This window comes from Rissa tridactyla, chromosome 15 (assembly GCF_028500815.1).
Source record: "Rissa tridactyla isolate bRisTri1 chromosome 15, bRisTri1.patW.cur.20221130, whole genome shotgun sequence".
Lineage (NCBI taxonomy): Eukaryota > Metazoa > Chordata > Aves > Charadriiformes > Laridae > Rissa > Rissa tridactyla.
In genome coordinates, this window is record NC_071480.1 from 13943378 (window position 1) to 13970090 (window position 26713).

At 52.1% G+C, this 26713-nt stretch overlaps 1 protein-coding gene across 12 annotated transcripts in view; it reads left to right on the plus strand.

Annotated features, from left to right (window-relative positions):
• The window catches only part of ABCA5 (ATP binding cassette subfamily A member 5), a 52271-nt gene that overhangs the window by 1049 nt on the left and 24509 nt on the right, over positions 1–26713 (plus strand). Inside the window, exons 2-12 of one of the 12 annotated variants that reach the window (XM_054221415.1) lie at positions 1450–1601; positions 3857–5306; positions 17794–17909; positions 18583–18696; positions 19379–19583; positions 21340–21498; positions 21713–21810; positions 23268–23497; positions 25101–25242; positions 26031–26219; positions 26551–26698. In XM_054221415.1, coding sequence (XP_054077390.1) covers positions 5270–5306; positions 17794–17909; positions 18583–18696; positions 19379–19583; positions 21340–21498; positions 21713–21810; positions 23268–23497; positions 25101–25242; positions 26031–26219; positions 26551–26698 — 1438 coding nt within the window. In that variant the 5' untranslated portion in view covers positions 1450–1601; positions 3857–5269. Of the gene's footprint in view, positions 1–1449; positions 1720–1747; positions 2489–3217; positions 3353–3856; positions 5307–14971; positions 15086–15177; positions 15312–17393; positions 17690–17792; positions 17910–18582; positions 18697–19378; positions 19584–21339; positions 21499–21712; positions 21811–23267; positions 23498–25100; positions 25243–26030; positions 26220–26550; positions 26699–26713 lie in introns of those variants that run through there. The other 11 variants (XM_054221416.1, XM_054221418.1, XM_054221420.1 and 8 more) reach the window with 11 other exon arrangements.

Below are 26713 nucleotides of genomic sequence, written 5' to 3' on the forward strand. Positions count from 1 at the left end.
TGGAGCTGGGGGGGGGGGGGAGGGGGGGGGGAACGGGGGACGGGACGCGGAGGGGGGGGGGGGGAACGGACGCGCAGTGCGCAGGCGCGGTGCCGACGGCCGCCGCGCAGCCGCTTGGGGGCTGTAGTCCTGCCCGCCGGCCCCTTCCTGCAGGGGGGGGCCGCGGGGCTGCGCGCCCGCGGAGGCGGGGGGAAGGCTGCGCGGGAAAAGGTGTGGGGGGGCAGCGCCCGCGGAGGATGCGGGAGGGTGGGGGAGTGAAACGGCTGCGGAGGATGCGCGGAGGGAAGGAGCGCCTGCGGAGGATGCGCGGAAAGCGGGGGGGGGGTGTGGGGAGGCAGTGCCCGCGGAGGCTGCGCGGGATTGGGGGCGGGGGTGGGGGAACGCCTGCGGAGGCTGCGCGGGGGGAAGGAGTGTCTGCGGAAGCTGCGCGGAAAGGAGGGGGGGAACGCCCGCGGAGGCTGCGCGGGAAGGATGGAGCAGCGCCCGCGGAGGCTGCGCGGGAAGGGAGAGGAGAAGAGTCCGCGGAGATGCGCGGGAAGGAAGAGAGCGCCCGGGGAGGCGCGCAAATAGCGCGCAAACAGCCAGAGCGCCGCGGATGTGCCTTTCCCCGGCATCGCGCGCCTGCGGTTCCGGGTGTTCCGCACCGCTGGCCTGGGGGGGTTTCCCCCAAACTGCTGGGGCTGCGAGGGAGAAATGCCCCTGCCCGCGCCCCTGCCTTCCTCATCCCTGCCTTCCTCATCCCTGCCTTCCTCATCCCTCCCTTCCTCATCCCTGCCTGCCCACGCCCCTGCCTGCATCCCTGCCTGCGCCCCTGCCTGCGCGCTGTGCGGTTTCGCGGTGCGGGAGGCGGGTGCGGTGGCTGCTGGATGTCATCCTCCTCTTCCTCCTCCTCCTCCTCCTGTTACTGGGTGCGGGGGGAAGGTGGCAGCCACCCAGAGCTGGCACCTGAGGCTCCCTGGGGAGCAGGGAACAGCTTTGGGGCTCGGAGGTCTCCAGGAGGGGAACGTGATGGGATGGTGGGATGGACACATCCAAGGGAGCGTGGGAGCGTTGCCCATGGGGGTCTGCGTGTGGTCACCCCATCGTCCCCTCCATGCGCTGGGGTGCAGCTGGTGCTGCCCAGAAGAGCCTCTGCCACCCGTCACCCCGCGCCTGGTGTGGGGAGACCCATCACTGTGTTCTGGTGCACCATGGTGAAAACGAGAGAGATCGGGGAGGCGAAATAACAGCAGAAAGAGAACAAAAGACGCGCTCCGTCTGGTTTCCATTGGGTTTAGATTCTAAGGATCCATCAGAGAGGAACCTCTTGCTTTTGTGCCCGTAGGATGCCGGGGGCGTTATCCATTCTGCACAGCGCGGTGGTGCCCGGCTTAACCACGGCTCTCGGCCACCTTACGTAACGTTAATAATTTCTTAATCTTGGTTTTTTTTTTTCTTTTCCCCTTGCAGGCAAAGCAGATGAAGCGAATTTATCCTGAGTCAGAAGCGGAGTGTTTTCAGAGCGGGTCAGATCAGCCCCTGTGGGTTGACGCAGGTTTCCCATGGGAAGAGCCGGTGGAGCCGATGCAGTGACGTCCCCCTGAGATGGGGACACTGTCCGGGTCAGTAACCCGGCTGTGCGCTGGGCTATGCTAGGTGGGGACCCCCTTCTGTCCATGGGGACCCTCTTCTGTCCGTAGGAACCCCCATGTCGGGAAAAGCCCCTAAGGACAAGGAAAGGTAGGCCTTCCTAAAGCAGTGCTCTACATTAAATACGTGTTTCACTATAGGAACACTGGAAGACTAAAAAAAAGTAAATAACTAAGCCCTGAGAAAGACATGATTTTAAAACATTTACAGTTAAATTAGTGCCAAGGATGTCTGTTTACACCCCAGCAAAATACCCAATTTTATCCAAAGGTATAAAATCCAGTGGAGAGCACGGCCGGGGTTGCAGGGAGCGCCTCCGCTCCTCATGTCCTTTTTCTTTGGGCTGAAAAACCTCTATTGTGGCTGATTTTTACGCTGTGCCCTCGCACCGCTGCGTTTCCCAGCCGGCCCCGCGTAGCTCGGCTCGCCCTGATTTTGCCATTTTTAGGGCTAAAGTCTGAAGGAAGCTGTAACCCTCGATTAGGGATCTCTTTGGAAAACTTTCTGCTGTTGGGAGCGATTGTTTGGGGTGAGGGAAACGCGCTGCTCTGCGTGGTCCTCCCTGCCAAACTTGCAGCTAGAGCAAAGCCTTACAGCAATAAATCCCCAAAATGAAAGGTTTACGATGGAAATGCTGACAAGCCCTTAACTAACGCATTACAAATGGCAGCGGTACAATTCAGTAGCTATAAGCTAAATTAGCGGCAGCACGGGCAGCCTTCGAGGATTGCCGGAGCGAGCCGGCCTTGTCTCCGTGAAGACTTTTCTGGGTCGAACTTGCGCGCAGGTGCAAAATGCGGGATGCCGCTTTGGTTTTTCATGAAGTTTTTTGGACGACAGTTGGAAGAACATCCATCAGGTGAGAACAGGAGCTTGGTTGTTTTAAGGCAGTTTTTTTCCTACAGAGGATGGAGTCCTTGTTTTCTGCAGTTTCCCAGAGTGCTGGCCGCATCCCAGGTGCTCCGGGATGTCCCCATCGCATGCATGGGCTGGAACACCTGCCCAACAAAAGTAAATTTTAATCATTTTTTGGTGCTTTCCCTATTCCTTACCCTCCCTAAAGGTGTGCGGGGATCTGGGATCCCGCTGCTTTCCTCAGAATTGGGGCACCCTGGTTCAGCGCCCTGCTGATGCCGAGGGGAATTTTCACCTGGCTCGAAGGAGCCGAGGCCGAGCCGGGGATCTGCCGAGGCTTGTCCGGTGCCGTGCGCTGCGCAGCGGCTCGCCTGTGCGGGGATGGAGGGGGTGTGAGGTTCGGCCGGGCGGGTGAGTCTCAGCAGGCTGCCGTGGGACCGGGCTGGGGGGAGCGAGAGGCAGCGCTGTGTCCCCAGGGATGCTCTGGTGGCGGGGGAATGAGGGATGCAGCCTTCCCCGGTGCCCGCGGGATGCCCTGAGCCGTCGGTGAGTGACACGGCATCAGTACGAGTGGGCTTCCACGGACGGTGCATAACAATCTTTATTGTTCACCATTGCTCCAGCACACTGCCTGGCCTTCAGGCTCAGTATTTAGTTTTCCCTGGGCAGATCTTTTTACTTTTAAAGTCTAAATTCTGCAGGGAAGGTGACCAGCTCTCCTTTGCCCAAGGTAGGAATCGCCCCGCTCCACTCCGGTGAGAGGCTCCAGTCCCATCTCTGCTGTCCAGACCCTCTCCTCCTGCTGTCAGCAGCAGAAAAAGGACGTTTTATCTTCTGAGGACTTATTAAGTCATTTTTTTTTAACATGGTGAGAGTTGCTGGTTTTGTTTACAGTAAAACACTTGCGATTTGCCGTGCGGCAATTAGTCCAGGAGAGCAGATGCTGAAGCAGAACAGAAAAATCGGGTCTTGAATGGTTCCGTACCTAAAGGCTGCGGTGCCCGCAGGGACCGGCGGGGGGTCTTGTGCGGGCCTGGGTCTCCCAATGCATAGAATTAAATTCTCTGGGAACAGCACTTTAATCATCTTGTGTCAAAAAGCGGTGCCGTGTCGTGTGCATCCCTGCGCAATGGCTTTTTAAGGACTGAATTCCCAAATTATGGGTGGCCGTGAAATACAGCGGCAATTGCAAAGTGCCTGGGGAGAGAGCAGCTGGGAGAGAAGGGGGTTCCTGCTGGGGGGGAACCCATGGGGCTGAACCCGGAGGTCTGATTCCTACATCTGGGTCTGGCCATAACTTTTTCTCTAGTACTGACTCCGTACAGTCGTTTGAATTTTATGTGTGTTACGGTTTGTTTTTTCCTCCTTCCAGCTTATGCTCCTTCATTGCTAAGAAACGAATTTGCTGCAGAGAAATTGGACAAACCCGCCGTGGTTTCAGGGCGCTCCTGAAAAAAAATCTCCCCGCGTTTGTAAACAAGAGGTTTGCGCCGAAATATGTATTTCTTCTAGACGCGACTTCGTTTCCAGCGTTCGCTTTGATCGGGGCCGCTTGGAAGGCGAGCCCTGCCTTGTGCTGGGTTTGTCCAGCAAAAATACAATCGGAGGCTTCGGTTTCAGTGTTTGTGCGAACGATCGCCGGTGGATCATCTAGAGGCCAAAAATGAATCCCGGTGCCCTGGCCACAAACACCCACGAGCTGGAGGGGCGCAGCTTCGCAGAGCCCCCTCCCGCCTCACTGTTGCGTGGGCGCTGGCAGCGTTTCTTTATACAGTTCAATTTCTTACGCCTCGGTGGGGAGGGCTGGGTTTTCCCCCGGTTCTTATCCCTTCACTAAGAATTCTTTAGAAAACGCAGATGCTGGTCCTGTGTGGTTTGCAACAGTTCTGAGCATAGATGGTGTGAAACAAGCAAAACTGGTGTCCAAAGCACCTCTGGTCCCTCCTTGTACACCCCTGAACACTGAGACCAGGTTTTTGGGCTCGAATCACAGTTTTCCCAGCGTGTCACGCGGTGGGAAGGTGCCGTAGCGATTGCTCTGAAGCTGTTGTGTATTTTGGATGACAACCCTGCGCAGGGACGGACAGAAGTCACGGTGCCTGGGAAGCGGGATCTTCCAAAAACAATACGCTTCGCCAACAAAGGGCTCGAGAGGAGCTGGGGGAGCCGACTTCCACGGGGCAGGAGATGGGACGGGCTCCAGCAGGACCTCTGCAGAAGCACCCAGTGGCTATTTCGGTTTCCTCTGCTTCCAGTTCGTGTTTTTGTTGGATTATGCTGCTTCCAGCCATCGCCTCCCTCCACGGGAATGGGAGCTGTGGAGAAGGAAGGATGTTGTGGGGCAAGTGTCGCGAGGGTTTGGCTTGGTCTGTCCTGTGAGAGAGCATAACGATGGCTTTTAGAGACAACAGGCAAGACGATATTTTCAAGGGTGATCGTATCCCTCGGACATTAAATTTCCCACCCTTTTTTAGCTGAGGGCAGCCCCCATAGAGCAGAGGAGGCTGCATGTGGACAGGCGAATTCCAGTCATTTCCCTAACGCTCCCGAGGTACGGTGGCCTCCCACTACCAAGCTGGAAATGAAAAACAGTAGGAATAAGCCCGCTAAAGGCTCTGCCTGCTGCGGGGCTGGCGGCCGAGGCAGGGCTGTCTGCTGCAGAAGATGAAGAAGAAACTGTAGGAAGTTCTCCAAGACAAGAGGGACCAGCTGGAAAAAGGGATGCTCCCGAGGGGACGTCTGGGGAAGGAGCTTGAAGAAAAGCCAAGGCAAAGGCTGGGTGCAGATGCTGGGGAGGAGAACGCGGCTTGACGAGAGAGGAGGTGAGAAACAATGAGCCGTCCTGAGCACGAGCCGCTTCTGGGAGCAGAGACCATCTGCTCCTCGCCGGCCTGAATGGTGCTGAGCGATATCCTGCATTCCTTTGTTCCCCGCTTTAGAGGGAATTGCAGGCTGCCAGCATTTAAAGCCAAGCGCAGTTCCTGCGAGCTCAGCCAGGGCTTACCTTTTGTCTGAATTTCCTCCGTCTCCTTCTCCTCGAGCGTTTTCTCTTGCAGCCATTAGCTCGCAGCACGTTTTTCCACCTCGGATCTTGAGTAGGTGGATGGATGAAAAGCCCAGGAGGACGTTGCCGTTGGCAGAAGTTAAACAAACTGCGCTGCCCCGGTGCCCTTGGTAAAGTCTCTCTTTGTGGCTTTTGCCAGATAGCTGGGGAATGCGGAGAGGAGAAAATGACCCAAGAAGTACACATAGCTCATAAAAGTGGCAGAGGCCAATAAATAAAAACTGCTTTCAACTTCGTAACCTAAGTAATAATAAGGTCTTAGAGCCGTAAACCCGGCCAGATAATAATAACGGGTTGAGCGTGCTCTTCCAGGAGGGGCGAGGGCGATGCGTGTGTCTGCTAACCTAAAGAGAGAGAGGTGGCGGGGGAGAGCCATGGCAGGCAAGAGCCGGATAGGATTATTTATAATTTTTTTTTAATATGAGGTTAATGCACAGATGAACTAAAGCAGCCTCGTACCTCTGGAAATCATTTTCTTGGGGAAAAGGTGTTTTTATACAGTGTATCTTACATTGCCTGTCCCTCCTCCTGAGACTTGCAGCCAGCAGAGGATGGCAGGCGCACTCCTGGGGCTTTTGTCTTTTGTAAAAAAGCCTGAAATTTTACCAGATACATTTTTCCACGGTCACTTTTTTTGCCGTGTTGCTGTGCGGAGATGTCCATGCTGGAGACATGCCCTGCCTGCCGAAAGCCCCCGTCAGAGGTCCCGCTCCTCGGTCACGCGTTGGGGTTGGCGTGGGGGAGGCAGAGCTGAGCGTTGTGGTGGCTGGTTTTGATACTACAAATATTTTTTTTTCCTTTTTCCCTGTTTGAATTTCCTCCTGTCTGCACTCTGTGCGTGTATATGCATGTATATAATAGGTTCTCTGCTTGCTTCGGTGAAGTAATGGACCAAAATGCATCCTTCAGGCATCTTGTGAGCGCTCAGTTCCATCTTCAGTCCCAGCGCTTTTGTGCAGTGCAGGGTTTGCAGGGCTCCGGGCCCTTCCCTCCCGTGTCCGTCCCCAGCCCGATGCTGTGCCACGGGCTCCGTGCTCACAGCCCTGCCACTGCTCCGCTCCGCTCCGCTGGGCGGGGAGCTGGGGGGTTAAACATCTTTTGGGGTCATATCCATCACCTTCGGTCTCCGTGGGGGTCAGATTTGCGGGTCACTCGCCAGGCGTCATTTGCATGCCCAGCGGCATGGGTTGGCTTCATCCCAAAGGTGGGAGCAACAAAGTAAATTCAGACTCCTTGAAATTCTACCCATCCACCAATTCCCGAGCCCTTTCCTAAGGCTGAGTAAAGCACCGCACCGGGAGCTGAGGGAGCGTTTGAACTCGTGGAACCATTTGGGTTGGAAAAGACCGTTAAGGTCATCGAATGACCCCTTCAAGGTTCCTCTAAATCAGGGCGCCTTTAAGCTGCGTTAAATAGACACCCGCCAGCCAGGCTCCGCTTGGGGGGGATTCTCCCCGCTGCCCAGGCGGGACTGGGGACAGGACCCTGATGTGCCAGGAGCCACCAGCCCCGTGGCACGGCTCGGTGGCAGCCGCCGGGTTGCTGTTGGCTGGCTGGAGGTGTAGGCACAACCTTTGGTCCGGCGGGTGGCAGTCCCCGCGAGTCACCTGCCCCGCGTCCCTCGCTGCCTGGCTTACGTAGGCATTTAGGGTGGGTTTTTTTCACCTTGTGGCACTTCTCTGTACTTTGGACTTTGTTTCTCGCCGGTTTTCCCTGACTTCTTCATTCCACTAATTTTTTTTTATCAGCAAAATGAGTCGCAGGCTCATTCAAGGACATTGTTAAGGGTTCAACCGTAAATGTCTCATTGCTCTGGACCCCCCCTGGATGCAGAGCCGTGCCTGCAGGTGTTCCTGCACCGGGATGTTCCGCAGGAGCGGGGCCGCAGCGGGGTCCCTGTCCCACAGGGGGCTGAGCATCCTGGGGGCGTCCGAGGGCTTCCCTTTGCTGCCAGACTGGAGCTGCCTCCGAGCTCTGCGGGGTGGGGATGGTCTCTGTCGCTGGGGGTGTACAACCAGCACCACGTCAGTGTTTTTGTCGAGGTGCTTTATTAAACCTTTTTATTATATTTATGTAGCTCCCAGGGCAATGCGATCCGGAGTTAATTACTGGTTTTCTTTGTGAATACATCTGAAGAGCCTGCGGTAGTCTTTTGCCCTCCTGTTTGACGTGATACAAATTTGGATGGCTCAGGGTAAACATCGGTGTCTGGGGGGCGGGGGGGGACTCGGGCACTGGAGGCGAGGCCATGAGCCCCGTGTTGCTTTGGGGGGCTTCCCCCCTGCGCGGCGGCTCCGTCGGCAGAAGCCCTGCCTCGGATGTGGGCACACAATGATTTTGTGGGTATGGATGCAATGCTACACGGCGTCCTGACCCGCCTGGGATGTGGTGGGACACCGCCTGGAAACTCCTGCTCCGGGGGGAGCAAGGGGAGGAGAAGCCCAGAAGCTGATGCCTTACAGCAGCCAGGGAGAAGGAGGAGGAGGAGGAGGAGGAATCCACTGCAGAAATGTTCTCAAACATGGTTGAATGAGGTTGAGCCGCTCCAAAAGTGAGATTCTGAGAAAAGCAGTGCTAAATAAGGACGGGCAGCGGCCTCTGAAGGGATATTTTTATTGGGCTGGCAGCAGGAAGCGTAATTTTCTTTAGATGACACGTGTATCTAGAGTGCGCTGTAATACAAAGGCGGCCGGCACGGCGCTTTTTTAGAATGGGAAATTATATTTCATAATCCGTACAGCAAAATTCACTGGGAAGGGAACGCGGCTGGTGGTGGGCAAGTGTTTGGTGGCCGCTGGACCGGGGGATGCTGCCGGGGTGGTGTCAACGGACAATACCTGTTGTCTGCCATGTCCCCACCAGCGATGGCACGTTTGCCCCCTCTGAACTCTGCTGATTTAAAATAAGCGGTTTGGGTTTTTTTTTTTTTTTCCATGAGGACTAGGTGTCATTCATGGCCAGAATGAATACGTGTTTGTACTGATGTGGCTGTAATTACAGTATTCTATATGTATCGCGTGCAATGTATATATTATCCTCGTACCCTTGGCACTGCAGCTGTTAAGTGTCTCTTGATGCTTCAGTTAGGAAAGTTGGGTTTTGCGGAGGTTTCTAACTTCCCGTAGAAGTCTATTCTGGGCTGAAACTCTCCGTGCCAAGTCTTGGGCCAAGATTGAAATTTCTTTTCATGAAATTTTATTTTGAGGCAGTTTGAATGTCGTGGATAAAGGCATGGGGTAAAATTTGTGTCTCGCCATAGGCAAATCCGGCTCCTAAAGAACTTGCGTTCTGCATAACCATTTATGAAGGGGCGAAATGCTGCCGTTCCTGACAGCGGGTTTAACCCCTTTTCTTTCCACGCCGGTATAAAATGCGCTTGGTGTGTGTCCGTGCTTGGTTATCGTGCCCTGCCTCTGCCCGTCGGGGGAGTTTTGGGTGGCAAAGGCTTTGGCGGTGGCAGAGCAGCCTTCGCCGCCGGGTGCAGCTGCAGACTTTGAGCAGTTAATGCTGAGGGAAGTTGTTGGGTTTTGCACGGTTTATTTTAGTCTCCTTCCAGCTCCCAGAAAGAGACGGGCCTCTGAATCAGGTGCTCTGAATTACTTTCAAAGGGCTGCCCTGGCAGAGAATCTGGGCTCTAGTGTTAGATGATGCAAATGCGTCATCTATATACAGGTTTATTGATGCAAACATATAATTTCCGATAAATGTGGAGTATATCTCCTCTGTAAAGCCTGTTCTGTCTTATTACAAGCTCCAGAGGGCGGAGTAATTGCTTACAGACAGAGCTACCTGATTTCTGAGAACGACTTTAACTGTTGGTGGCAACTTGTCTGATTAATTAAACCTAAAAAAATTCCAGGCAACCTGTTTTTTTTTTTTTAAAAAAAAAAGCTTTAGTTATTTTTGGTCTGTGTGAAGCCAGTGGAGGTGAGGTGAGCTGGGGAGCAGGGATGGTTTCCGCTTGGTCCGTGCGGTGCCAGGCGCCCCCGATGCTGCTCACGAGGGACGGTGCCGGTACTGCCGCGCAGCCGGATGGGACTCACCGGGACGGATGGAATCATAGAATGGGTTGGGCTGGAAGGGACCTCTCAAGGCCATCTAGTCCAACCCCCTGCAGTCAGCAGGGACATCTGCAACTCGATCAGGTTGCTCAGAGCCTCATCCAGCCTTGAATGTCTCCAGGGATGGGGCCTCCACCCCCTCTCTGGGCAACCTGGGCCAGTGTCTCACCACCCTCAGTGGAAAGAGCTTCCTCCTAATGTCTGATCTAAACCTGCCCTGCTCCAGTTTAAACCGTTGGCCCTCGTCCTATGGCTCCATGTCCTTGCAAACAGCCCCTCCCCAGCTTTCCTGGAGCCCCTTCAGGGACTGGAAGGGGCTGGAAGGTCTCCCCGGAGCCTTCTCTTCTCCAGGCTGAACCCCCCCAGCTCTCTCAGCCTGTCCCCACAGCAGAGGGGCTCCAGCCCTTGGATCATCTCCGTGGCCTCCTCTGGCCCCGCTCCAGCAGGTCCATGTCCTTCTTGTGCTGAGGGCTCCAGAGCTGGATGCAGTACTGCAGGGGGGGTCTCCCCCGAGCAGAGCAGAGGGGGAGAATGCCCTCTCCGGATCTGCTGGCCACGCTTCTTTGGATGCAGCTTTGGGCTGAGGGACTCTCCGCATCCCACCGGAGCTCTGCAGCCACAGTGGCACATGCAGAATGGCGCTTCTTCCCTGCCAGACTGCGGATGGCCGTGTCTTCCACTTTCTTTTGGAAGGATGTCCTTGCAGAAGGATTTCTTTGAAAAGGAAAGTTGTGCGCAGGCGCTCACCTAAGGAATGCAGTGAACAGGATATTATGGAAACAGCAGTTCCATGCACGGCAGTGGTAACGCACTAACCCATCGTGTTTCAGAAAGGAAATGGGATTAACTGAATTTCCTTTCTTCAAGTAGGCAGTGACTCAGCCTTTCATGTAAAAAGAAAAAAAAAAAAGAAACGTGGGCATTAAAATCGCAAAGGACCATTTCCAAATCGTTCGATAGCATCCCTGCTCATCCTGCAAACCCCGCCGCGCCTCGGTGTGGAAGGGAGCGAGGGGGAGATGCCCCCGGCAGGGCAGGCTCTATTTCTTGCAACCCAATACGGGAGGTTGTGCCCATCCTTCCTCATGCTGGGCTGACAGGGCAGAGCAAGTTCAGCATCGAGATAACAAATAAATGGCCAGAGCTGCCACATTGTCCTTGAATTTCAGGGCCCTTCTCTCCCCTGTGGCGTTCACGCTGCGGCACAGAGCGCGCCTGCTCCGGTTGCTCCTCAGGGGCAGCAGAGGGTTTGCAAAGAGCCCGGGAACGCCGGAATGACTTTGTCCAGCGATGCAGAAGCTTCAGGTGAGACAAGCAGCTGCTCTTTCACTGCTGCGCTTTTCATCAAAGCTTTGCAGAGTCCTTTGAGAACTGGAAGACCGCCGCATAAACTGCTCAGATTCAAACGCGGATAAAACCAAGTCATTTTACGTTTTCCTTTGGATTTCCCATCTGCGTTATTAACTGACCGGAGTCCCCCTCCTGTCCCGTTTCGTGTGAGCGTTTAGATGCATTTTCCTCCGGCACACGGCTGGCCCGGGTGCTGGCGGTGCCTCCTCGGCTCAGACGCTCTCCCAGCCCCGGGCACGTCGCTGCCGCAGGGGACGTCGCGCGGCCACAACCTCCGGGCTCCTTACGCCAAGAGTCCTCGGCACGCTCATCCTTCCACATCTAAGAGCACCTTTGCTTTCCAGAAAGCAGAAATAAAAAAAAAAAAGAAATGGCATTTATAGTGTAAATCATAGATGTTCTCACCCTACTCCTCCTGCATCCAAATGGGTGGCTCAGCTCCTCGGAGGTCACGATTGTCTCCAAGCCGAGCGCCAGCGCCAGGTTTTCCGCCCCCTGCCCGCAGCCTGTGTTCTCCCTGCCGAGGGTCTGCATTCAAGGACCGCTCCTGTCTTTCCCCAAGGGATTGTTATCAGAGACCGTGCCGGGCAGAACCAAATTACAGAGGAAAATCCCAGTTCCTCATTGTGTCCCGCTTCTCTTTGGAGGCAGCGTTTCCCGAGCTCCCAGCGCTTCAGCAGAGCGCGGGCAGGGAGAACAAAAGCCCAGTAAACGGGCTTGTGCCTTTTCTCAGAGCAGCCCTGCGGAAAGGGGCCTGGGGGCGCTGGTGGATGAAAAACCGGGCATGAGCCAACAGTGTGCGCTCGCAGCCCAGAAGGCCAATGGCATCCTGGGCTGCATCCAAAGAAGCGTGGCCAGCAGATCCGGAGAGGGCATTCTCCCCCTCTGCTCCGCTCTGGGGAGACCCCCCCTGCAGTACTGCATCCAGCCCTGGAGCCCTCAGCACAAGAGGGACATGGAGCTGTTGGAGCGGGGCCAGAGGAAGCCACAGAGATGCCAGGAGGGCTGGAGCCCCTCTGCTGTGGGGACAGGCTGAGAGAGCTGGGGGGGTTCAGCCTGGAGAAGAGAAGGCTCCGGGGAGACCTTCCAGCCCCTTCCAGTCCCTAAAGGGGCTCCAGGAAAGCTGGGGAGGGGCTGTTGGCAAGGGCATGGAGCCATAGGACGAGGGCCAATGGTTTAAACTGGAGCAGGGCAGGTTTAGATCAGACATTAGGAAGACGTTCTTTCCACTGAGGGTGGTGAGACACTGGCCCAGGTTGCCCAGAGAGGTGCTGTGCCACTACCTGGGTGCAGTCGCTTAGACCTTTATTCCAGTTAAACAGATGAAGTTGCTTTCTTTCTCTTTCAAGATTTTTGCTCAGAAGTGGAAGTTGGAGAGGTTTCGGGTGCCCGCTGCTGGCGGTAGGCAGTGCCCATCCCCACCTCAGATGCAGGCTCCTTCTGGCCTCGAACAAATGAAATCACCCTTGGCTTTCTCTGTCTCTGCATGGAGATTGTGTTTAGGGCACTCGAGTGTACAGGGCTGCTGTAAAAATTAATTAGGTAATGGTTTTAGTGTGCTTTGAAGATGGAAAGCATTGCAGTCCTTCGGGTGATGATTACCCTCCGGAGGCTCTCTCCCCGTTCTGGGGGTGGGTTTGACTCTGGGGCTGATGCTGCCGCGTGTGGCCGGTGCCTCTGTGGCCGCAGCAGCCCCCAGTTCGGCGGGTGTCTCACCCACCTGACCGCACGCCCTGTCCTGGGTGATGGCATCTCCCCGTATGACATACCTCAGGGGTCTGGAGCACCCACGTGAGACACCGCGTCCATCCTTTGCGCAAACCATTCGCTTTTCCTCGCCGTGAGCTGCCCCAAGGGGGGTTCTCGCTGCAGCCCCCGACCTCTGAGCTGCCCTGGAAGGACCGGGCTCGAGGCGAGAACCCGCTTACGGAGGGTGAAATACCCTGGAGGTTGTTTAAAATAGAACCCTGAACTCCAAGGAGTTCAAAACTTGGCAGGTAGCACATGAACAGGAGTGGTTAAAACTTTTGAAAGTATAAACAGAGACCACAACAAACATCAAAGTGACCAGAAGAATTCAGCCCCAGACGGGCTTCTATTCTATTTAATGCTAGGTGGATGAAGATAAGAAGTTTTGGGTTTTTTTTATTGAAGCTCAAGTTATGCCATTGTGTTTACTCAGTATTCATTAGGCAAAACTAAGGGGCATTATTTAATTAGAGTACTTTTATCTTTGTTAAGGTGGAAACTAATGAAAAAAATAGTTTCCAGTTAAAGCAAGCCTTTTTTTTCTTTTTTTTTTTCCTCTGAAGGAAATGCTAGCGTAAAGCTTGGGTGGGATTCGATCGTTTGCTGGATGTGAGGCATCTGAAGGAGCCTGGGCCCACCGCTGCTGGCTGCACCGCTCTCGGGGGGCACCTGGTGGAAACAACCCCCTCCCCAAAACCTGCCCCCGCAGCCTCGCCGTGCTGGCCCAGGGGGGGTTCTGCAGCGACGGGTGCGCTGCGCCTAACGAGAGCCCTGGCACTGGGGCCGGGGCTCGGCCCCAGGGTATTTCCCATCGTCGCCGCAGGTGAAGGGGTGAACGCAGAGGCTTCTGCGTGGCCGTGAGAACTGCGCGTGCAAACCCCGCTTTCCACGTAATGTCGTGCTCCGAGCCCCTTTTTCCGGCTGCTGACGCAGTCTCCTGACCTCAGTTTTCCAGGTGAAAGCGTTGAGTCCGTACAGCGGTCACAGAGCCGCGCATCAGCTCCTGCACGAACCCGACTGGGGTGGGGAACGTCACACACTGCTCCCCCCAGCCCACCCCGCTCCCCACGGTTAGCCCAGGGCTTCCAGGAGCCGTGCGGTTCCTTCCCGTGTCTCCGCAGCAGGACTCGGGATGCTCGGCGGCACCCCTGGGTTTCATCCTCAGCCCAGCTCTTTCCCAGCAGCTGGCGGGAGCGGGGGGACGTCGAGAAACACGAGCACGTCAGATTGCGCTGGGGGCAATTAAGATCTCGGTGATTTCGATCACATCCCACTTGTCAGGAAAAGGCTGGGCACCAGACTAAGGCGAAGGGCCTGTCCGGAGGGGACGGGAACACTCGCCAGAGGGGGAATAACTTGGTGGGAAACATCAGGCAGCGTCGAACCACCGAGGAAGGGACCCAAGACACGTAAATGACGGGAAACCAGCGTTTCTATTCAAGGCAGCATTTTCAACACTTTAATTATATTTTGGGTAATGCAATAAAACACTGGCGACCTTCTGGGTGCAGGCGGGAACCAGCGGCTCTGCGTGTATCCAGGCGGCTCCCGCTTCCAACCCTTTTCCTCTGCTCCCCAGAGAGGCCGTGATGGGAGGGGGGTGGGAAGGGGGGGTGTCCTGGGGAGTCGGAGGGGGCACCGGGAACAAGGGGTAGCCAGGAGTGGGGAGGATCCTAGGGAGTGGGGGAGTCCCCGGCAGTGGGGAGGGTCTCGGGAGTGGGGGGTCCCTGGGAATGGGGCGTCCATGGGAGTTGGGGAGTGTCCCATGGGAGTTGGGGGGTGTCCCCAGGAGTGTGGGGTCTCTAGAAATGGGGGGTCCCTGAGAATGGGGGGTGTCCTCGGGAGGTTGTGGGGGGGGCGGCTTGGGATGCTGAGTCCCTGGGAACGGTGGGTCCCCAGGACTGGGGGGTCCCAGGAGTGGGGGGTTGTCCTTGGGTTGAGGGGTCCCTGAGAATGGGGGTTCCTCGGGAGTAGAGGGGCTCCACGGGAGTGGGGTGTCCCTGGGAATGGGGGGGTTCTTGGGAATGGGAGGCCGTCGGGAATGGGGGGTCCCCGGGAGTGGAGGGAATCCACGGGAGTGGGGGGGCCCTGGGAATGGGGGGTTCTCGGGCATGGGAGGCCCTCGGGAATAGGGGGTCTTTAGGAATGGGGGGGGTCCTCGGGAGCGGGGGGTCCCGGTGAGTGGGTGGTCCCCGGCGCTGCGGCCCCGCCCAGTCACGGCGGTGATGAGCGCGGGAGGGGGGGGCAGCCCCGCTCCGCCCCGCCCTGGGCGGGGGCAGCGGCAGCGCAGCCCGGCCCCGCGTCCCCCGTCCAGCGTCCAGCGTCTCCCGGCGCCGCGTCCGCGCCGAGCCCAGCGGGGCCGCTGAGTGCGGGGCCGGTGAGTGCGGGGCCGGGGGGGCCCGGGGGAGGCGGGGCCGGGCTGCTGTAGCGGGGGGAATGTGCCTTGTGTGTCCGCCCCCCCCGCCCGAGGTGTGTAAAACGGGAAGGGGAAGAAAAAAGGGAGAGGAAGAGGAGGAGTTTTGCTGTACCTGGCGGTGCGCGTCATGACTCTGGAGTTATTTCTGTGCGGATTTATTGGGGTTTCGCGGCCGGGCGGAAAAATGGTGAGAAGCCGATATTTGAGGGGTTGGGGGGGGGGGGGGGGCGTGGAAGAAAAGGGAGGAATGGAAAACCGAAGGGGTGTCAGGGGTGTCCATCGCCCACCCCCCCCGTCCTCTCCGCCCCCCCCCCCGCGCCTGCATTTAAGGGTCCCCGGGGAGCGATGGGGAGGGATGCGGGGGGATGCCGATGCGGGGGGAGCAGGGATGCCGGAGGAGTGCGGGGATGCGGAGGGTTTTGGGAATGCGGGATGCGGGGGGGAAGCGGGATGCGGGCGATGGCGCGGGATGCGGGGGCTGTGCGGGAAAGCCCGGCCCGGCCCGGCTGGGCGATCCTTCCTTATCCTGCGGTGAAATAAGGACGGGCGAGGAGGGAAGCGGTCTGCAGTCGGTGCTGGCAGCGTCCCCCGGGGTCAGATAAGGAGGAGAAATCAGCCCGTTTTCAAAAATGCATAAATAAAGCATTTGGCTTAAGTAGTTTAAGACCAGTAAAAAGCACATCAGAGTTTTTCGTAAGTGTCGTTTAGGCTATCGGCGTCTTGCAGCAGGATCAATAATCGCATTTTCTTATCTCTCTGCAGGTGTTGGGGTTTTTCTCCCTCAAGCCGCAGCTCGTTTGGCTGAGGCTCGCCCCCCCCCCCCCCGCTTTTCTTTAGGGCTTTTTTTTTTTTAGCTTAAAACCCAAGGGAGACGTGACGTGCTGCGCTAAGTCACATGAAGTGACCCTTCAAGACCAGTGTCGGGTTGTGGTCTGGGGCCTCCCTCAGTACCACCTGATTTTTATTTCCCCCCTGTAAGCAGCACTGGCATCTCCAACGTGGAATTAAATACAAACCCAGCAATTTCCTTGAGATTGCTTTGATGGAGATGCCCACAAGGGTTTCAGCTGCTTCTCCTGTCGGTGCAAGATCATAAAGAAGGGGCCGAATTGTGGGGGGCTTTCACAGATTAAGAGTATTCTCATTTTGTCCAGTATATTCAAATAAATGTCTTGGCAGCTTCTTTTTCTGTTCAGCCTACGAGTTCATTTTCCTTATCTAGAGTTTATAGGAAGGTTTGGGTTGGGCTTTTTTGCCCAGATCTGTTTTTCTTTGTTTTCACCATTCAAGTGATGCTTCTTCAGTGTTCTTAATTGCGTGTTGTGTAGCTTCATCAGCTTGTGTAGTGATGGCAGGTGTGATATCAAGAAATGAATTAACATTCCCAAAATGACCCTTCCTCCAACCTTGGTGATGCAAATTGAAGCATGGAAGTGTTCCAGCGAAGACGTGGAAGTATTAGTGTTTGGTCTTTTTGATAACTGGGTAGAAAATAATTAAAGAAAAAGTAACTGGCATTAGTGATTGAGTCTGATTAAATCAGCTTTGCCAGTCTTCTGGGTTTCCATTAGAGGAATGTGACGGAGGGAAGGGGTTGCTGTTTGAGTGCGGTCGTGCGGAATTCCGCAGGGACCTCGGTGGAGCGTCTCCTCTTGTAAAGGGCTGTTGAAATGTGCTCCTGACAGCAAACGGCGGAGTCCGAGCACTTCACGCGCTGCGAGCGCGGGGGAGAAGCCTGGGGTTTCCCCCCGGCCTGTAAGCAATCGCTGCTGCTGCTCTTGGTTCTTTTTAAAACACTCCGCTGTCGTTTTTGAAGCGGTTCTTGCTTGAAGATATCGAGAGGAGTTATATGCGTTTTTTTCCCCCCGCCATGAGAATTAGTTATTAAGGATTTTGTGGGTTTGCTTTTGTTTTTTAATCAAGGACAAAAAAAAAAAAAAAATTGTTTATTTTTGGAGTAGCTTCAACGGGCTTTTATGGGAAGCCCTCCAGGCTGTGGGCGGCATCTTCTCCCAAGGCGTCCCCTGCGGTGACATGCGGCTGTGTCCCCCCACGTGCTGCCTGTGGGGGGGTCCCTGCCCCGGGGGGACCCCGACACCCAGCAAAAGAGGGTGTGAGCAGGAGGTTCGGCTGCTCACGGGTGCTTTTTCCCTCCTCCTGTCCCTCCTACGCCCCGAGAAACGCGGGCTCCGATGGAGCTGGCTCTCTACGAGCACTTTGTATGTTTGAAGTTCTTCGAGCTCGGCGGTGCTGACATCTGAGCAACCTCGTGGGTTTCTTTAGTTAAGTGATGTCTGTACTCCAAAAATAGATTTCCATATTAAAATGTGGCTGGGGAAGGAAGCTGGCGCCACGTGCTGTCTAAGAGATAACGGAGAAACCGGGTCCTGCCGCAGAGCTGCTCCGAATACGCAGCCACCAAAGACATCGGTCCGCGTCTTGAATAAGTGTTGGGAGCTGTAAAGCCTGGAGTATGCATACGTTCTCAAAATCCGCCCTCTGTTTTGGCTGGAATGCTGAGAAGTGACTCAGTTGTTCATCTGTGGCACGTGGGCATCGCTGGAGGTGGCCGGAGCTGGAAGGGGTGGTGGCACGTAGACCCGTGCTGGGTCTGGTGCCGTCTCTGCCGAGCAGCTCCCGATTATAACGATGATATTTCAACTTCACAGGTGAGGAGAGGGAGAGAGATGGAGATCGAGCTGTGACTCCGAACCTCAGGCAGCAAGGCGGTGGCAAAAGTGGGAATAAAACCCTGGTGGTTCGCCAGCCTGCCGTCCCTCAGCAGGTACGTCCTGGGGGAACGGGATGCTGCCTCCTGGAAGAGCTTTTTAAATTTTTTTCCAAAAAAAATGCTCAGCACCACTGTGGTGAAAAGGTAAATTGGGAAAATTAGTAGTATTGGACCCGCTCCAGAGTGGAAAGGGGTTACTTAAGGTAAATTGAGCAGTTTGCCGGCGGTGAGATGGCTCTTGGTTTGGGATGCGTGGCTCCGGCTGGCTGCCCTGGGCTCCTGCAGTGGGCTCGGGGATTCTGCTGGGGCATAAATGCTTTGGTTTGCGATTTATACGTCATTTGTATGAGAATAAGCCCAGGTTAGCCCGAGTCGTGTGAGCTTGCGTGGGGCTGGTCCTGCCTTTGGGTGGGGGGTTGCTCAGGTGACATCCCGGGGATCGCCCAGCCACCGGCCCCCGCTCACCTTGGAAATGAGCGCTGCCAGGTTCTTCATGTAACCGGCATCTGGTGTATGTACCGGAGGGCAGTAAAAGTCGGCAAAATTGAGTATGAAAAAATCTATATGAAAATATGAAAACATGAGATACTGAATGCTGTAACTGCCTGGCTTCTGCTCTTTAAATTATTTTGTTATTTCACACGGGTTTGTTTTTGTTGTTTGTTTTGTGGTGGTGTTTTGGTGTTTTTTTTGTTTTTTTTTTTTTTTTTTCCCGTAAACAAACTAGTCTGGAAAAATGGCACCAGCGACGGCAAGAGAAGCGGGAGTGTGGAGACAGACCCGGGCTCTCTTATTCAAGAACTGTCTCATTAAGTGCAGGACTAAAAAAAGCAGCGTTCAGGTGCGTGGGGTCCTCGTTTCCCGCTGCCTGCGGTCACTCGGTGCTCCGGCGGGTCCTGACTCGGAGCCAATGCCGGCTTTTATGATAATGGTTCTGAAGCGTCAAGGTCTGCTCTGAATTTGGGGTGGAAATAGGCTTTTTCAGAAGGTATCTTGTCATGCTTTGCTTGAAAACTGTATCTTAATGTGTCCTTTATCCAGAAAATACCCTTGAATTAATATTGTAGTCGTAGTGCACTTTTAAAACCACTTGCACCCATAACTGAGCGGCGTAGCGGCATTAAACCTCTCCAGAAGATTTTTATCGTTTCTGACGGTTTAGCCCTGCACACAGGTGATGGGTGTGATACTTGAAGATGAATTTTGAGGTGAAGAAGAGACGGCTGGACTGGGTTTTGATGGTTCATGGTTTGCTGCTTTCCAAATAGCATACGTTTGCCGATATTTAAAGCATGTAAATTACCTCTTTGTACCTTAAAACGGCTTCTTAGGTTACCGACACACGCGACTAAAATCCTGCTTCAGTGCCAGAGGAGGATTTGGCATTAAAGCTACTGAAGGGAACTTCACAGTCGTTAGTTAAACTCACAGTCCCCCCTTTGAGCTTCGCATAACTAAGGTCAGCTTTGGGAAATCTTTGTTTCTGGGGCTGCCGGGTGACGTTTTCGTCTTCCTTTGCGCAGGAGGTCCTTTTCCCGCTCTTTTTCTTGTTTTGGCTGATTCTGATGAGCATGATGCATCCGCACAGGAAATACGACGCCGTCGCCAACACCAACCTGGGCACCCTGGACGCCTCCATCCTGGTGAATTTTGTCATCGGCTACACGCCGCCAACCCCCATGGCACGAGAAATCATGAAGAAAGTGGCTTTTGATAACTTCGAAGACGGTATTCAGAACCTGAGTGTTTTGTTTTCCCAAGTACATCTCGCGCTGTGGCCTGTGTTTGAAGAGGGAGATCGCTGTTGCTGCCGCTGAGGAGAAAGGGAAAAAAAAAACAAAAACAAACCACAAAACCCCCCATTTTTTTCCATCGCAGATAGAGAACAGGCTGCCAAGGCGTTGTTTTTTGTTTGTTTGTTTGTTTGTTTGTGTTTTTTTTTTTTTTTTTTTTTTTTTTTTTTTTGCTCTGTTGGCAAATGTTCTGGCACTGCCATCTCCACGTGGTTCCCGTGCTCCCGTTGCAGCCAACACGTGGGATGGGGCTGCAGGAAAAGTTTTCAGGGGACCCAAATGCAAAGTACAAAAACCCCCGAATGGCTCTAGGGTTAATTAATATTTGTCCTGCGCCATCCTGGGGCGAATTCAGGAGACGCTGCTGTCCTGCAGATACATTAGGTCGCATTTTCTTTCCTGTTGTTACTAGCAAAACAACATTTGTTTTTAATTATTTTTTTTTAATGCTGATTCCCATTAACGCTGTGTCACGTCTTCTTTCGAAAGTGATTTTTCTTTTTTTTTTTTTTTTTTTTTCTTTTAAAGTGCTTTGCCTGCACAGCTGACACATCCAACGGGAACTTCTCTCTCCAAAACCACTCTGATGCATTTTTAGTTTGGGATCTTTGATTCTCTTCCGTGTGGTACCGCGGAGACGCAGCATTTGCACGGGATCCGCGTGTCCCTTACGGGTGCTCTCGGCTGCTTTGAGCAAACGGCTCCGTTTTCTGCTTCACAGCCCATCTCCCTCCCGTCTGCTGCTGAAGTCGGTGGCAAAATAACCACGTTTTCACAGATTTAGCCAGTTAACCGGCCCTTCTCGAAAAGCGCTGGTGCTGGAGGGTGGGCTCTCAGACAACCGGCAGAGGGTTGGGGCACAGAACCTGCTGGAGCAGCAAAAAATGGGGAAAAAGGGGAAGACTTGGGGGTAAATTTGAATTTCCCACCCTGCTAGTGAGCGACATTCCTGCAGGGTTCTGCTCAGGAGAGTATTGCCTTCATTGGGACAAAAATATAATCCTATATATATATGTGTGTGGGTGTATCTATAATGTATACGTATATTTATATAAATATCTCTTTATATATAATTTAAATATATAAAAAATATATAAATATCTTTTTAATAATAACATTTATATATAAATATATTTTTATATATAAATATATATTTGTATAATGATGGATCTATTTATACACACATATATATTTTTTATATATAATCTATATATTTATACACAAATATATGTGTGTATAAAAATATATATTTCATAACATATATTTATAAATAAATGTATATTTTATAATGATGTATATATGTATTTCTATATATAAATATATATTCTTCTATATAATGTATATATATTTTTATATAAAGAGATATGTATTTTTTTATGTATATATCTCTGAAACTAAATATATTATTAATGCTTAACATGGTGCTTCTTTAAAACCGTTGCACAGTTGTTCTTCCTGCTGTGCTGCTGCCCAAACCCACAAATCCAAAAATATATCTAAATATATATTTTTATATATAATGTATATATATTTATATATAACATATATAAATATAAATACTTATATATAATGTATATATATTTATATATAACATATATAAAAATATATCTGTATTTGTATATTTTTTGTGTGTTTTTCTGTGTATTTGCGTTGCTGCCCAAGTCCCCACGATGATTCCTTCCGTCCCGCAGGCATCATCACAGAGGAGTATTTAAGCGAAGAGGAGCTGCAAGCGGCCAGTGCTTTTAAACCCTCCAACTTCGTGGGGGTGGTGTTCACCGACGCCATGTCCTACCAGCTGAGGTTTCCCGATTCGGTCGCCATGTCTTCCATTTATATGGAATCGAGAGGTAAACGTGCCCGCTCTTCCATATATCCCTAAAGGGATAAATTGAAAAATCAGACCCTCTTGTTGGTTTTTGGCCTGATGTTGCATACAGTGTTATTTTGGAAGTTTTCCCCACCGTTTCCAAGGGACCTCAAGCTGCCCTGCGTTTACGTTAGGGATAAGACGGCCGGAACTCCGTCTTTTTGTGTTTTCAAATGCTTTGCTTTATTCTGCAGCCAGCTGCTCCAACTTGCGGAAAGGCTGTGAGTCAGTGACGTACTGGACCTCGGGATTTACGGCTCTGCAAGCCTGCATTGATGCTGTGATTATACAGGTAAACCGGAAAAAAATAACAGAATAAAACCAAGGAGGTTCGAATCCGCGGACTGCCTTGGCTCCGAGTGGTTTTGGGAAGTTGCCTATTGATTGTGAAAAATGCCTTATCAAAAATTAGCTTGCCTTCAGTGGGAAGGCAGAATATTTCATGTGTGTTTTGCCATGTTTTTGCATAGAAGCGTTCTTGTCCTGTTGAATAACGTGGATATTTGTCTTCATTTGTGCCCAAATGAGCCCGAACCATGTATCACAGCAGTTGTAAAAACACGAAGGCTTGACGGTGCTGTCCCCAAAATGTTATTTAAGATGCTGCACCAAAAGGGGCTGCAGAACTTGCCGTACAATTTTATTGTCTGTATTTATAGAATCATTGAATCGTTTGGGTTGGAAGGGACCTTAAAGCCACCCAGTGCCACCCCCTGCCCTGGGCAGGGACACCTCCCACCAGCCCAGGCTGCTCCAAGTCCCATCCAGCCTGGCCTTGAACACCTTGAAGATGATCCAAGGGCTGGAGCCCCTCTGCTGTGGGGACAGGCTGAGAGAGCTGGGGGGCTTCAGCCTGGAGAAGAGAAGGCTCCGGGGAGACCTTCCAGCCCCTTCCAGTGCCTAAAGGGGCTCCAGGAAAGCTGGGGAGGGGCTGTTGGCAAGGGCATGGAGCCATAGGACGAGGGCCAATGGTTTAAACTGGAGCAGGGCAGGTTTAGATCAGACATTAGGAGGAAGCTCTTTCCACTGAGGGTGGTGAGACACTGGCCCAGGTTGCCCAGAGAGGGGGTGGAGGCCCCGTCCCTGGAGACATTCAAGGCCAGGCTGGATGAGGCTCTGAGCAACCTGATCGAGTTGCAGATGTCCCTGCTGACTGCAGGGGGTTGGACTAGATGGCCTTCAGAGGTCCATTCCAGCCCAACACGTTCTATGATTCTGTGACCTCCAGGGATGGGGCAGCCACAGCTTCTCTGGGCAGCCTGGGCCAGGGGCTCACCACCCTCACAGCAAAGAACTTCATAAGTGTCTCATCTCAATCTCCCCTCTTTCAGTTTAAAACCCTTCCCCCTCATCCTGTGTCTCCCCTCCCTGATCCCGAGTCCCTCCCCAGCTTTCCTGGAGCCCCGTTAGGGACTGGAAGGGGCTGGGAGGTCTCCCTGGAGCCTTCTCTTCTCCAGGCTGAAGCCCCCCAGCTCTCTCAGCCTGTCCCCACAGCAGAGGTGTCATGGTTGTCAGCAATGCCTTTGTCCCTCTTCGCTGTCATGCGGCTCGTCTCATCTTTTTTAGGTGATAGGAATTGCAAAATTGTTCATTTTCTCTCCAGATGTTCCCCAGTCCCCCAGGTTTTGGACGCGGATTTGGGGACAGCGGGGTTGCAGGGGCTCCAGGTCACTCCCCGTCAGGGGGGGATGGAGCTGGGGCTGAAAATCAGGAGCGATGCAAAAATAGTCTTCTTTCTTTTCCTTGTAGCTGAAGACGAACCACTCGGTGTGGGAACAACTCCAGTTGACGAGGGCCATGGTCATGGGAGAGGCCGCGGTGGTGGAAATCGATAATTTCCCCCGCGTGATCATTCTGATTTACCTCGTCATCGCTTTCTCGCCGTTTGGGTATTATCTGGCCATTCATATTGTGGCAGAAAAGGAGAGGAAACTGAAGGAATTCTTAAAAATATTGGGACTTCACGACACTGCCTTTTGGTACGTGAGGGTTTGGTATAACCCGTTCTTTATGAAAGAAGTATGAAATATATAAAGAAATACTAAAAAAAATAACGGTTTCTAAAAGAAGTATTAAAAAAAATAACGGTTTCTAAAAGATTTTTTTTTAATACTTCTTTTAGCACCCGTTATTATTTTTTTTAATACTTAACGGCTGCTAAAAGAAGTATTAAAAAAAAAAATAACGGTTTCTAGGAAAACTCCTTTATCCCATCCTCCATTTTTTTAATTGTTTTCAGTGTGATTAACTGAAAGCAGCCTAAAAGTGAGATACTCTATAAAATCTAACGTGGAGATACTTGCGGTACCCTGAAGATAGGAATATTTTCATAAGTTAAATACCAGAGTAATACTGTTGTGCTTGTGCTGGTAAAGTTACGCCAGGCTTGGAGGGATTAAACATGATGATGCGTGAGATATTTATATAGTTTATTTTTATTGTTTTTCAATATTTTTGGCTCGGTACCTCCTTTTCTCCGTCTCGGCAGGTCACCTGCAGTCTCTCTTCAGTGCTTAGCAGCACTTTCCCCCTCCACGTAATTACATGAACCTCCCTTTATAATTTTAACGTGACAGAGCACTCTAAGCAACAGGTTTTATTTTATTTCTTTACCGTGATGGAAATTGTCCTGTGCAATATAACGGTGGGGTTTTTTTTCCCCAAATGAGAGGATGTACTAATTTGAAACCACTGAGAGCTGCAGAGAGAAAAATGGGGTATTTTACCTTTGCTGCGGCGTTTCAGCATCTTTCCCTGCTGCACCCTGTCAGCCGGCGGGGGTTGGCTGGCTTATTTTTACTTTTTTTTTTTTTTTTTTTTCCTGGTTGCTTTGATTTCCGCACCCCAGCTCTTTCTGGCAGTGCGTTGTGTTTGTTTGCGGTAGGTCCTTGGTGGCAAATCGTATTTGGCGGAGTCCTGCACCGCTCACGCGTCAGCACCGAGCGTCTCCGCTCTGCAGAAAATCATTTTTACTCTTCCCAGTGTGAAATGGGAACGATCCGCAAAGGCGCGCTGGTAAGGCGGCTTTGCTCGGCCACCGAGCATAACTCAGAAACTTGCTTCTGAGGAAAATGCGTCGTTTTTTACTACCTGTACACAAACCGCCTTTGTTTCCTGAGGTCAGAATTGCTCCCAGACTGGCAGCTCTGTCTTTCAAAAAGAAAAGGATTTTATTACCCTGCCCAGCTACTGGGATGACTAGCGTATTAAATTTTAAATAGAATTTCTTTAATTATTAAAACCTACTGCTCAGTTACTCTCTTTTGGTTGTACCAGGGAATTAATTATGCAGGTTAAAAAAAAAAAAAAAAATCATGAATCATCTAATTGTGTTTGTTTTTGGTGCCGTGGGTATCGATGCGTGTGCTCTAATGCCTCGAACAATTACAGGGATGTTTACAAGAGCTCGTTTTATTTGGGGGCTCTTGTTTTGTCGCAGGCCTGTCCTTTGGTGCAGCTGTCTGGAATATTAAAGAATGGTGGCTTTAGCTGGTTTTGCCTGTGAATAATTCAGGCTGGGGATTTATTGACCGGTTTCTGTTCTTTTTTTTTTTTTTTTTTCCTTCCCCTTTTTGCTCCTAGGCTTTCCTGGGTGCTGCTCTACATGAGCCTGATTTTTGTCATGTCCATTCTCATGGCGGTGATTGCCACGGCCTCCTCCCTCTTCCCCCAGAGCAGCGCCTTCGTGATATTTCTCCTCTTTTTCCTGTATGGAGTCTCCTCGGTAAGTATTCCTAGTCTTGCAGCATTTGGCCGTCCCATCCCTGTGTTGGTTTTTTCCCTTCCCATCTGGTCCCGTTCTCTCTACCGGAGCGTTTGAACAAGGGTAGGTTCTGTAGGATGGAGGGTGCTGGGTGTCTGCCCTCTCCCCGTCCCCATCCCGTCCTGGGTGGGGTGTTGTACAGGTCTGGACCATCACTGCAAGAAATATCTCCCCTCACCGACTTATCTTGGGTTTATAATTGCGTGTCCTTGAACCGAAAACACTCCGTACAGCACCATGTTGATGTCCAAACCCGTGCCCTCTTCTAAACATTTGCTGTTACCATATGGTGCAATGGTAGAATTACTGTATAAATTATAGAATGGCTATAGAATTATATCTGTATAGAATACTGTATACATTATAGAATAGAATGTAAGTAATAGAATTAATTTATACAGCAAACTGCTTGTCTGAGTCCATAAGCAACCGGTGCAGAAATCATCATTTATTTACTGTCATAGGCAGAAGGCACAGACCAGGGCGTACGTGCACGCTCAGCCATATGGCTCCTTATTTTTCTTTTACGGTTTTTTTTTTTCTGTGCTCTATCGCTTGGCATCTTTGGGAAACTCTCCCTCCCGAAGGTCTGTTTGTAAGGGCGGGACGTGGGTGAATGCTATACCAGGAAAATCGGACGATTATCAGAAGCGAAATTGAGGCTATAGTCTTTTTAGTTTTTCTGTACCCTGTATTATTATTATTTTTTAATATAGTACCTTCTTATATTTTTTTTGATCTGTCCCTAGGTTTTCTTTGCACTTATGCTGACGCCTCTGTTTAAGAAGTCGAAGCACGTGGGTATCGTGGAGTTCCTGGCCACGCTGGTGTTTGGGTTCGTGGGCCTTAATATTGTCCTGCTGGAAGATTTCCCCAAGTCTTTCGTCTGGGTTTTCAGCCCCTTGTGTCAGTGCAGCTTCTTGATCGGTGTCGCCCAGGTAAATACCCTTTCGCCCCTCCCGTCACGCTCATTTGCCTTGCATCGCTTTAAAATAAATAGTGACATAGATATTCTTAAATATATTTATTTTTTTTAACAAACTGACACTGGTGGGGGAAAATGCCTGTTTTAATAGCTTCCCGCGGCAATTTAATATCAAGTAAAATACAGCACACCGTCAGGCAACTGTTATTCTTTCTGTTTTGTTGCTGTGATCTTAGTTGCTCTTTAATTATTTTTTTTTTCCTGTTGCCGAGTTTTGCACTTTGCTGTCGTGTCTTTCCAGGCTGGTGCCGTGTAACATCCCCTCTCTCCGTGTTTGTTGGCAGGTCATGCATCTGGAGGATTATGAAGATGGCGCCACATTTTCAAATCTAAATCACGGCCCTTACCCTCTCTTCATCTCTCTCATCTTGTTGGTGCTGGATAGCATATTTTACCTGCTTGTCGCCGTCTACCTTGATCAGGTTATCCCAGGTTTGTTCATGAGAA